This window comes from Dipodomys spectabilis, unplaced genomic scaffold (assembly GCF_019054845.1).
Source record: "Dipodomys spectabilis isolate Male_0828 unplaced genomic scaffold, ASM1905484v1 ptg000095l, whole genome shotgun sequence".
Classification (NCBI taxonomy): Eukaryota; Metazoa; Chordata; class Mammalia; order Rodentia; family Heteromyidae; genus Dipodomys; species Dipodomys spectabilis.
In genome coordinates, this window is record NW_024870772.1 from 28,047,918 (window position 1) to 28,060,400 (window position 12,483).

At 42.5% G+C, this 12,483-nt stretch overlaps 1 protein-coding gene across 2 annotated transcripts in view; it reads right to left on the reverse strand.

The window, feature by feature from the left end:
* Spata13 (spermatogenesis associated 13) overlaps positions 1 to 12,483 on the reverse strand; it is a 124,386-nt gene that overhangs the window by 7,999 nt on the left and 103,904 nt on the right. For both annotated transcript variants that reach the window (XM_042685695.1, XM_042685696.1), the window contains 5 exons: positions 11,268 to 11,447; positions 10,671 to 10,856; positions 6,686 to 6,865; positions 4,372 to 4,604; positions 3,270 to 3,399 (listed from right to left, as the gene is read on the reverse strand). In XM_042685695.1, the coding sequence (XP_042541629.1) occupies positions 3,270 to 3,399; positions 4,372 to 4,604; positions 6,686 to 6,865; positions 10,671 to 10,856; positions 11,268 to 11,447 (909 nt within the window). The remainder of the gene's footprint in view (positions 1 to 3,269; positions 3,400 to 4,371; positions 4,605 to 6,685; positions 6,866 to 10,670; positions 10,857 to 11,267; positions 11,448 to 12,483) is intronic.

Consider the following 12,483-nt stretch of genomic DNA (forward strand, 5'->3'; position numbering starts at 1 on the left):
CTTCAAAGCACACAAGACACATCAGAGAGGTTCTAACCTACAGGGACACATTACAAAAGACTCTCATGATTCCCTTTGTTTGTTTGTTTGCTGCCAGTACTGAACTCAGGGCCTGGATGCTTTCCCTTAGCAGTTTCACTCAAAGCTAGCATTTGGGCCACTGCTCCATTTCCAGGCTTTTAGTAGTTAATGAGAGATAAGAGTCTCATGACTTTCTTATCTGGGCTGGCTTCAAATCGCAATCCTCAGATTTCAGCCTCCTAAATAGCTAATACTATAGGTATGAGCCACCAGTGCCAAGCTTTCTCATAACTTTTGAGTCAACCTGAGCAAAAACACAAGACACTGGTCTAAAAAAATAACTTAAGTAGGGTGCTACTGGCACATGACTATAATCTTGCTATTCAAAGTCTGAGCCTAAGATTCTTGATTTAAAGCAAGTCTGAGCAGGAAAGTCTGTGACACACTTTTCTCCAAGTAACTGGCAAAAACTGGAAGTAGAGCTGTGGCTCAAGTGGTAGTGCCAGCCTTGAGAGGTAAAGCTGAGGGACAGGGCCCAGGCTCTGAATTCAAGCCCCACTGCTAGCATGACAACAAAAAAAATCAGTCGGTCAAAATAAGTAACCTAAAGGACTAGGATGTGACTCAAGTAGTTCTACCACTTCAATTTGTGAAGCCATGAGTTTAAAACTAAAGTTCTAACACACAGACAGACAGACAGACAGACAGACAGACACACACACACACACACACACACACACACACACACACACACACACACTTGGATCTACTCCAGTGTTACCTTATGGCACATGATAAGACATTTGATTTCATTTTGTAAAATCTCATTCTCCTCTAATCCCAGCATACACAATATGTTTTAGAGCTTGAATTCAAGAAACAGTTCCATTATTTACTTGCCTGGAGCTATTTTATGCCCTAGATTCTCTGCTTAGAAAATAAAGGAGCCAGATTCTGTCTCTTGAGTCAGCCCAAGCTCTGGAAATCAACAAGGCCATTGAAAATGAGTATTTCTTTCCACCTGTCACTGACATAGTCCACTTCAACTCCAAAATCCCTAATTGTGTGTGTGTGTGTGTGTGTGTGTGTGTGTGTGTGTGTGTGTGTGTGTGTGTGTGTGTTAGTCCTAGAGCTTGAATTTAGGGCCTGGGCACTGTCCTTGAGCTTTTTTGCTGAAGGATAGATACTCTATCATTACAGCTACAGCGCTACTTCCTGTCTTTTGCTGGTTAATTGGAGATAAATGTCTCATAGACTTTCCTGCCTAGGCTAGCTTCAAACTCTGATCTTCAGATCTCAGCCTCCTGAGTAGCTAGGATTGCAGGTGTGAGCCACTGGCACCTAGTTAAAAAAAACATTGGTGTGATATTAGGGCCTGGGGACTTGTCTCTGAGCATTTTTATTCAAGACTAGTGCTCTAGTACTTGAACCACAGTTCCACTTCTGACTTTTTTTTGGTGTGTGGGGGGGAGGGATTACTGGAGATAAGAATCTCACAGACTTTCTGCTTTCTTGGCTAGTTGGCTTCAAACCATGATCCTCAAATCCTAACTTCTTTCTCCAAACCTCCTCAGTTCTTAGAAGTTAGTTCTGACCACTTACTGGATGTAGGGCAGGTCTTATTTGATCCAAGAACTATGAGAACTCACATCTGTAACTCTAGCTACTCAGGAAGCTGAGATCTAAGGATCATGGTTAGAAGCCAGCCCAGGCAGAAACGTCTGTGAGATCCTTATTGCCAGTTAACTAGCAAAAAGCCAGAAGTAGAGCTGCGGCTCAAGTGGTAGAGCACTAGCCTTGAGTGAAAAAGCTAAGGGACAGTAACCAGGCCCTGAGTTCAAGATCCAATGTCAGCACAAACTAATAATAAGAACAAAAATCTATGTCTGCTTGCTCTTCTCAATATCAGCAGTACTATGCAGAGGAGATCCACACAGGCTTTGACACTGTGCTGCCCAGGGAGGCTGAGCTCCATCCAGCTTGCTCACTTTCTAGCTATGTGGCTCTGGCTTTTTGCTGCACTTTTCCATCTGTGAAATGGGAATAATATAGTTCCCACCTTGTTGATATCTTCGATGACTTCACAAATGTAACTGTCAGACTGGTGCTTGACATGTGGTACATACAATACAGGCACTAGTTGTTACATACCCATGCATGTACAAATAAGTAATATGATTACTGCTATGATTACTGTGTATTTGTACTGGATTATGTAATACTCTGTAGGTAGCCTCTTGAGGCAAATATCACTCTCCTCTACACAGATCACACTGTAGCAGTAACACTCTATTAATATGTGGGGTGATCACCCATTCAGTATCTCTTTGATTGTGTAGGGGACCATGGAAAGGGAAAGCTGGCTTTCCATGTCAGAAAAGCCAGGAGCTAAGCAATCCATTGACACCAATACTCTTCAGATTTTATTTCTTTGAGGGGTGGGGTATAAAGTAGTTAATTGTTTAATTCAATCCAATAATATGCTTCAAAATAGATCATTTTTGTGCGGTATGCGCGTGTGTAGTTCTTGGGGCTTGAACTCATGCACTATTCCTGAGTTTTTTTCAAGGCATGCTCTACCACTTAAGCCACAGCTCTACTTTCAGCTTTGCAGGCTGACTTCAAACTGTGATCCTCATATCTCTGCCTGAGTAGCTAGGATTACAGGTATAAGCCATGGTGCCCAGCTTAGAGAGGTCTTTAGTAGCATGTACCACAGAAAATCCAAAATATCAAGTGTCAATAATAATGCTTCTTGTCACCACTAGTCAAGAAGGGATGAAAAAATGTCAACATTGTTGTTGTTAGGGGGGTGTTTAGTTTTTTTTTTTCATTTTTTCCCCTTCTTTTTAAGGTGGGCAAAGTGGGGAGGGGTACAGAAAAGGAGAGAAGGGTTAAAGCACGCAGTTGTACTATTCAGTATACAGCATGTGGAAAATGGCCTATGTAACCCGTGTGCAAGAATGGGAGGGGGAAACTGAGGAAAAAGCTAAAGAAGGGGTGACATTGTCCAAAAACAAACATACTCATTACATGTCCTTGGTACAACAGCTTAATCGCAACAATAAGATTATATATATATATATATATATATATATATATATATATATTTTTTTTTTTTTTTTTAAGTAGAAGACTCCAAAGACAAAATAAATTTTAAAAAAGGGATGGGTAGCACTGTGTGTGTTCATGCATGTGTAAGGATATATGTAAGTGTGCATGTGTGTGTGTGTGTGACTTGTACTCACCTCCCAGCCTACAATGGACAGCTGCCAGCGAGCAATCTTGTCAATGCTTTCCAGTTTGCGTTTGCGTTCATTGATCAGACAGGCCACATGCTTCATGGCCTCGTAGGCTGCCTTGATATTGTTGTAATCACTGCAAAATGCAAAGTTATTTTCAATCACGGGACAAGTGACTCACAAAGGATCCCTGCTGTAAACACACCCATGGCCTAGACATAGGGGCTTTTAAACAATGGTTATTATTTCTCGTGAATAGCTCACAGTCTGCATAGGTTAAGGGAGCTGATGGAATTTAATTCAGAATTCTTTGGAAAAAATGTTATTTTCACTCATTTCTCAGAAATCACAATGAATGAAAGCAAATGTCACAAGAAGGTTTAGTCACAGTGATTACAGATTATTTTTGTTAGTACAAGGAATGGTCTGTATTATTGCTTTGATTCTAACATGACCAGTTTTACCATATAAAGTATGATTAAAGTCATGTCAAAAGCAATTCTTTCCAGTAAGCTTCATCTCTTACCCAGTGCAGGAAGCGCTGTCAAAGGACACAAGCCTCAATGTCTGAAGTGGGGAGTTATATGTGTGCTAATAAGGGATTTGTCTCATTACGCTACCATCAAACCAAACTCATCTGTTCTTTCCAGCAAGTCCTCAATCTCAAAATGGATCAATGACTTGAATGTAAAATCTGAAGCTCTGAAGTTATTAATATGAGTACAGGGAATATACTTCAACATATTTGTCCAGACAAGGACTCTCTGAATTGGACTCTAACAGTTCAGGAAAAGCAAAAATTGACAAATGGAATCATATTGAATTAAGAGACTTTTACATAGCAAAAGAAACAATATACAAAATGATCAGACAGCCTACAACAATGAGAAAAAAAACTTGGATCCTTTGATAGGAGATTAATGTCCAGAATATAAAGAAAATCAGAAAAAAAGTAAGCACCAACAAATAATCCAATCAATAAAAGCACAAATGTTCTGAACACTTTCCAAATGAAGTTGCACAAAGGACCAGTGACTACAAAGGAACATTAGTATTACATTTGTTAAGTTATAATAAATAATAGCACAATCGCATGGTGCATGCTCACCTGTGCTCCTGCGTGGTGTACTTGAGCAGCTCGGCCAGCTGCAGGGGATATTTGCAGATCTTCTGCACAGGTGTGAGGAGGAAGCCATCCAGGGCAATGTCAATCATCTGCTGGAGCAGACGGCAGGCCTCAAAGAAGTGCCGGTACTTGCCCTGCTTCATGAGGTTAGAAAGCTCTACACAGGCGCCCGGATGGTTGTTACAGTATTCAGAGTAGATGGCGAAGCCCTCTTGCTGGAAGAAAAAGCAGCCTAGTCAGGTGGAGGGTACACAGCTGGAACAAAGGGAGATATATTACAGCAAGGATAGGCCGTGATCCTGAATGTCTCTTGGGTGACAGGAAATGCCTGCCCTGTCCCTAGGGGAGAGGATTGGGTTCTCTGTAAGCATGAGGTCGATAGCTGAAGCTCGAGTGAAAACGAAGGCATAGCTTTGAGGCCCAACTTTCTGACCTGCTCCTTTTTCTTTCTTCTTTCCACTGACAAACCCTGATCAGGAAGTGCCACAGGCTGCACTCCCTTCTTCCTACTGTCTCCTGCCTAACCCTCTAGGCTTGGCCTACTTAATTTGAAAGGCTTTTGCCCACTTTGCCTGGACTTCTTTGGGTTTTTTGTTTTGTTTAATTTTTTGTTGTTGTTGCCTATACTGAGATTTGAACTCTGGATCAGAGTACTCTCTCTTAGCTGGCATTCTACCACTTGAGCCACAAACACCTCCACTTCTAGTTTTTGCTGGTTAATTGGAGAACAGAGGCTCACAGATTTTCTTGCCCAGGCTGATTTGCAACCATGATCCTCAGATCTCAAGTTTCCTGAGTAGCTGGGATTACAACCATGAGCCACCAGGCCCGGCTTGGATTTCTTATTTAGAGGTGCCACCATGATGCTATCCTCGGTGTATCATCAGTTTTGGAGCTGACTTCCTTCTTCTTCCCCTCCAAGGGCAGGTATCTCTGGCATTCAAGGCCCTGTCCCTGGGCACTGTCCCTGACCATGGCCTTCCCCAACACTGCACCACAGGGCTCTCCAGAGCTGCCTTTCCATCCTGCCCTGCCCTATTTCATCCACTCCATAGGCCTGCTTGTGGACAAACACAGCATGTCTAAAGCCAAGCCCTTATCTTCCCCAGAAAACAGATTTTCCTAACCCACACTTTCTTTCTCTGAGACTCAAAATCCTGCAGGCACTTTTGACCACAGTCCTTTCTTTGTTGTTTACAACCAGTCTTTCTGGACTTTGCTCAAAAATACCCAACACAACAAATCCTTGTTGCCTATCCACTGAGCCTTTGCCTCATAGGGCCCAGCTCCTGCTTTCTACTGTGGCCTTTCTCAATCTGCTGTCTGACAGGAACCCACTTCTCTGCCTAGGCAGGTCTTCTATAGGGTCCCAGAAATGTCCCTGTCACCTAGAGTGACATCTCCCCCTTGACTTCTCACCAAACATTGTTCTTAGGGACTTAAAACTCTTCCCAAACAGTAGCCCCAGCTCTGCTGCCTCTACAAAGTCACTAAGTCCAGCACCTAGAAAGTAAAGGGCATGGGCTGTCATGGTTACTATCATTATACTTGATCCTCAGGCTTTGGACTGGAAATTACATTTTCCTTTTTAGATGACTGTTGGTAGTGAGGCACTGGTGGCTTGGGCTTGTAGTATTAGCTATTCAAGAGGCTGAGATCTGAGGATTACAGTTTGAGGTCAGCCCAGGCAGGAGAGTTTGTAAGACTGTGGCTCAAGCGATAAAGTATCAACCTTGAGGATAAAAGCTAAGAGTCAGTGCCCAGACCTTGAGTTCAAGCCCCAATAGTGGCATCAAAACAAAAGTCTGCTTAGTATTCCACAGTGACAGTGAATCACTAGTGAGTGATGTCTCCACCAGACATGCCACCATCACAGGAAAGCTCCAAATAGCTGTAGTATTACAGTCACTGTATAGGCTATATTTTCCTCATCTGTGCAGTAGGGAAGACAATCATTGGCAGAGCCAAAAGAAGGCATCTCAAAACTCTTGTTTCACCAGGTTCTGGTACCAAATATCTATAATCCTAGCTACTCAGGAGGCTGAGATCTGAGGTTTCTGGTTTGAAGCCAGTCCAGGCAGAAAAAAATCCAACAGACTACTATTTCCAGTTAGCCAGTAAAAAGGCAGAAGTGGAAGTGCAGCTCAAGTGGTAGAAGACCAGCGTTGAGTGGAGAAGCCAGGTGAAAGTGTGCACGCTTGCGCTCCCCCCCCCAAAGACACACTGTTTACAATGGAAACATTTCAAAATGAAGATGGGAGTGGATAATCTCAATTGGAGAGCAATGGTGACGTACGTGCTGGAGAAAGCAGGACCCAATCTCGCTCAAGTGGGGCTCTTCTTTGTTGTACTGTTTCTCAAGGTCTTTCAGAAATTTTCTTTGGAATTTGTAGATGTCTTCAATGTTTCCAAAAATCGTGGCTAGCTGTGCAACCGTGAACATTCCTGTGTGCTTGCGACATTGTCGAATATAGCCCTACAAAACACAAAAGCAAACTTTTAAATGGAGGCAAAAATTATTTTTTGAATAATACAGGCTTTTCGTTTTTTCTTTTGTTTGAGTTCTTGGAATAGTTTTATTTATTTTTTGTATGCTGGTATTGATGCTTGAACTCAAGGCTTGGGCTATAGGCATGAGCCAGCAGAGTCTAGCTTAGAATGAATTTTAATTAGAGAACATTATTTTTACCTCCATAAGTCCCTAAGGAGACCAACCCCTTCCAAGATTACAATTTGCCATAAATATTTTTAAAACAAACCAAAGGGAAAAATTTCATGTGGTTGGATTTTTAAAGTTTCCAGAAAAAGGTTTTCAAACGTCAGAGTTTCAAATGTCAGGGCTTAAAATTTAGTATTGGTATTATTTTTTTTAAACTCCTTTGTGTGTGGGGATGGGGGATAGCGAAGGACAGGTATTATGTGCCAGTATTGGGATTTGAAAGCTGGGCCTCAAGATCTTAATTAGCTTTTTAGCTCACAGCTGGCTCTTTTCTGCTTGAGTCATTCCTCCACTCTGGCTTTTTGCTGGTTAATTTGAGATAAGAGTCTCTCCAATTTGTCCATCTGAGTTGGCTTTGTAATTGGAGATAAGAGTCTCACAGACTTTCCTACCTGGGATGGCTTTGAATTGTGATGCTCAGATCTCAGCCTCCTGCTTGCTAGGATTATAGGCATGGGCTTGGTCAGAGCCTGGCCCGGCCCAAATTCTCAAGATGATCATTTTTCCATCCCAGTTCCATCTCACAGCCAAGAAAACCTGCCAATCTCAGTCCTTGCTGGCTGTGCAATGAATGTGATCCTGCGCATTGTCATTTCTGGCTTACTTACCAAGAATGCCACTGTTACCTGCTTTCTCAAGTCCGCACATCTTTAGCTAGAGGCCAACACTAATTATTTCTCTCTCTGCACTATGATGGGGTGACAAGGGCTTAGGTAGAGTTAGCTATCCATATTTGTAATACCTACTTCTGATAGTATCACCTATTGAAACAGATTAAACTATCCATTTAATAAAACATTTGCTACAGATTCATGGTATAATTGTGTGTGTGTGTGTGTGTGTGTGTGTGTGTGTGTGTGTGTGTGTGTGTGTGTGTGTGTGTGTGTATGCGCTGAGACTTGAACACAGGGCCTGGGTGCTGGCCCTTAGCTGTTTCACTCCAAGCTGGTACTCTACCACTTGGTCCATAGCTCCACTTCTGGCTTTTTGCTGGTTAATTGGAAAGAAGAGTCTCAGAGACTTTCCTGCTTTGGATGGCTCTGAACTACAATCCTCAGCTCTCATCCTCCTGAGTAGCTAAGGATTACACATGTGAGCCACCAGTGTTGTTATAAATTTTAAGAGGAAAATAATACAAGATAAGAGCTCATAGTGTTTGGAAAAAAAAGAGTTCAAAGTGTTTGAGTTTAAAACCCAACCCCACTACTTAATGTGGTGGTGTGTTTCTTCATCCATAACAGCAAGCCCAGTGAAAATGTTGTGAATAGCTGAATTTAGCCAGGTAAAGGGATGGTTACATGGTTAATTTCTTATAATTATAGTCAGTTATTTCAATTTTTCTAAAATGCTACTCTGAAGACTTTTCACTTACCACAAATTTACATAGACTATCTGGAAGTGGAACTGTGGTTCAAGTGGTAGAGTTCTAGCCTTGAACCAAAGAACCTTGAACAAATGAGACTAACATCTGAGGATCACAGTTCAAAGCCAACCTGGGTAGAAAAGTACCCAGGCCCTGAGATCAAGTCAGCAGGACCAACAAAAAAAATGTACATAGCCAGATGCTTGTGGCTCATGACTGTACACCCAGCTACTCAGGAGGCTGAGATCTAAGGATCAAGGTCCGAAAGCCAAACCAGGCAGGAAAGTCTGTGACACTCTTATCATCAATTAACCATCAGAAAACCGGAAGCAGAGCTGTGGCTTCAAATGGTAGAGTACCAGCCTTGAGCACAGAAGCTCAGGGACAGTGTCCAGGCCCTGAGTTCAAGCCCTACAACTAACCAGAAAAAAAAAGTATATAGACTAAAATGTTGGCAGGTTAGACTTGAGTTTCTCTTCGGTGCTGAAGCTGATGATGAAAGACTAGTGCTGAAATCAGCACTCACAGATAGATAACTGGTCACACCAACAAAACAGTTCACCCTGAGACTCAAGACAAGAGCCACAAGCAAAGACCAGCCTGGGGCAAAAACAATCTTCCAGACTGTGAGAAAAAGCAATCTTACCTATCAAACCAAAGTGTCTCTACCTTGTAACCAGTTACCATTTTGTATTGATCCTTCCTGGTACTGTTATATCCTAGAATACATTTGCTTCTTGACTTCAGACTGTCACTCTCAGCTGTGTCAAGGATATAAGTCCTTACCAATGGGATTAAAGAATAGACCCCTGAGCCTGGACAGGAAAGTCTATAAGACACTTATCTCGAATAAATTACCAAAAAGCTGGAAGTGGAGCTGTGGCTCAGGTGGCAGAGAGCTAGCCTTGAGCACAAAAGCCCAGGGACAATGTCCAGGCCCTGAGTTCAAGCTCTAAGGCCAGCATACACACAAAGAAAGTATAGACCCCATCTTGAGTGGCAACTTTTTCACTGACACTTGGAGTGCTTTCTAACTTCCTTGTACCATCCTATCACCCTGGTAACCAATTACGAATAGGATGTGAACCTGACTGCTTGACAAGGAGGAGGGGCAGATTGGCGTTAGGATAAAAATCAAGCAGACTGCCACGCTCAGTGTGCTGACCTAACTCTAGGGAAAATGGCTACGCAAGCACCCTTCTATGCAGAAGTAAATTGCCTTGACAAGATCTCCTTTATTTCTTGTGTCTATTTTTTTCTGACAGCAGGGGTCAAATGTGTTTCCAACACAGACTCATTTTTACTCATGGTCAATTCTCTGAAGCCAGGTTAAGACTACAAAACAAGAGGTTCTGGTAGCGTATATCTGTAATGCCAGCAATAAAGGTGGCACAGGCAGGAAGATCAGAAGCCAAGACAGGCATTAGGCCAAAGTAGAGACCCTATCTGAAATAAACTAAAGCGAAAAGGTCTGGGGCATGGTTCAAGTGGTAGAATGCTCACCTAGCAGGCACAAAGCCTTGAGCTCTACAAAATGATTACAAAATAAAACTTACTATTGAGAAGACTACTAACCTTGAATGTCACCATGTAACAATGCTCAATAGGAAATGCTCACTACCTTGCTCATGTAACTGTGACCCTTCTGTACAGTATCTTTACAATAAAAATATATATTAAAAAAAGAATTTAACCCATTTGAAAAAAAAACAAACCTTTTTTTCCCCTACCATGCCTAAATAGCTCAGAATCTCATCTGGAAGTTAGAGATTACACACTAGGGGACTGGAAAGAGAAAAATCTATGACTATAAATCAAGTGGATTTTTGCTAAAAGAATGCTCCTTTTTGTCAGGTGGGTGCTGCTGGCTCACTCCTATAATCTTAACTACTCAGGAAGCTGAGATCTGAAGATCAAGGTTTAAAGCCAGCCTGGACAGGCAAGTCCATGAAACTCTTATGTCCAATTAACCAGCAGCAAGCTGGAAGTGGAGCTGTGGCTCAGGTGGTACAGCACAAGCCTTGAGCAAAAAAGCTAAAGGTCAGGCCCTGAGTTTAAGCCTCAGTACCAACATGTGATGATGAAGAAATGGAAAGAGCAGAGGGTGTAATCATGTGGCTGTGATTGAGGAACAGCTGTGGACTACACCCCATAGGGCATGGGGGGGGGGGGCGGTGTTTCTTGAGATGTGGCACTCACCTCACAGATGTCTTTCAGGTGCTTGATGTACACCCGCTCAGTGTTCATGATCTCCCGGATGACATTGGTCCGCATCTGCTGCTTGCTCTCAGTGAGCTTGTGACGAGCCTGGTTGGCCTCTTCCTCCTGCTGCTCACCATGGGGACTGTTGGAATTCTCTGGCAGCTCTTCTTGATTGACTCGAAGCTGCAATGTATCACAGGTGACAGGTGACATCATGGGGACCCTGGTGTCTGCTTGACTATGATTAGTTACTTAAGCAAAGACGATTACAGCAGTCGAACTTTAGACAGGACTGGCACGTATTCGGAATGTAAATCAATTGCAAAAGGATTACAGGCTCCTGCCTATAATCCTAGCCACTCTGGAGGCTGACGTCTGAGGATTTTAGTTCAAAGTCAGCCTCAGCAGAGAAATCCATGAGACTCTTGGCTCCAAATAACCAGAAAAAAACTGTGACTCAAGTGGTAGAGCACAGTCTTGAGTGGTAAAGCTTAATGAGAATATGAGGCCCTGAGTTTAAGTCCCAGTACTGACATCAACCAACCGACCAACCAACAACATGGGAACCCTATAAAGCACGAAGGCCACACTTACCCTGACAAAGCTGGCAGGAAACCAGGCTTCCTTATTCTCATTCCGACCCCACCACCAGTCCTTGTTTGAAGCTTCCAAGACCTGGATGACGTCCCCGGCCTTGAAGCCCAGTTCCTGGTCATCCATGGTCACATGATCCCAAAGGGCTTCCGCACAAACCACGCTGCCATCACAGATCAGCTGGATGGGATAGGTAGGTATGCTTAGCACAGAGCATAGGATGGCAAAGGGGGACCTGCTAGTCCTTGTTGGACACACCAGTGGTTATACAAAACTAACTGAGGAAAACATATAGGGAAAAATAGTACCAGCTGAGGTCTAGGATCTGCTCTTCAAGGATACCCTGGTGCCCATGGCTCATACCTATAGTTCTCACTAATCAGGCAGCTGAGATCTATAGATCATTATTCAAAGCCAGCTTGGGCAGGAAAATCTCTGAGATTTTTATGCTCACTTAACCATCACAAATCCAGAAGTAGAGATGTGGCTCAAGTGGTAGAGAATCATCCTCGAGCATGAAAGCTAAAGGACAGTACCCAGGTCCTGAATTCAAGCTCCATTAGCAGCACCAAATAAATAGTACAAGCGAGGTGGCATACACCCATAATCCCAGCACTCAGGAGGCTGAGAAAGAATTGCAACTTCTAGCCTAGCCTAGACTATACATAGCAAGACCCTTGTCTCATAATCCAAAAAAGGAAAAAAAACAAAGAAAAAATATGTACAAATGCTCATCAACTAACAATGGGGTTTATCATAAGAAATGATATAGGTAAAAAATGCATTTAATACACTTGACATACCATTCATCATAGCTTACCTAACCTATCATAAATGTGCTCAGAACAGTCCAATTAATCTATAGTTGAACAAAACTCCCTATATTACAATGCCTACATTACAAAAAAGTATTAAGTGCCTCATGCAATTTACTGATTCCTATACTGAAAATAAAAAAGCAGAATGGTTATTTTGTATTGCTTGCCTGAAGAGAGATCAAAATTCAAACTGTGAAATATGAGTTTGTACCAAATGCATATGTATAATTTTCCTACCATGATGAAATCAAGATAGCTTGAAAAGCATCAGAGTCAAAGACTGTCAGTGTCTGTGTAGGTAGCTTACTTAGCTGTCAACTGGTTATCTAATAAATTTGAATACCTGGAATATTGGTTCTAAAAATGACTTCTGAGCAGACAGACTAGATGTCTCAGCC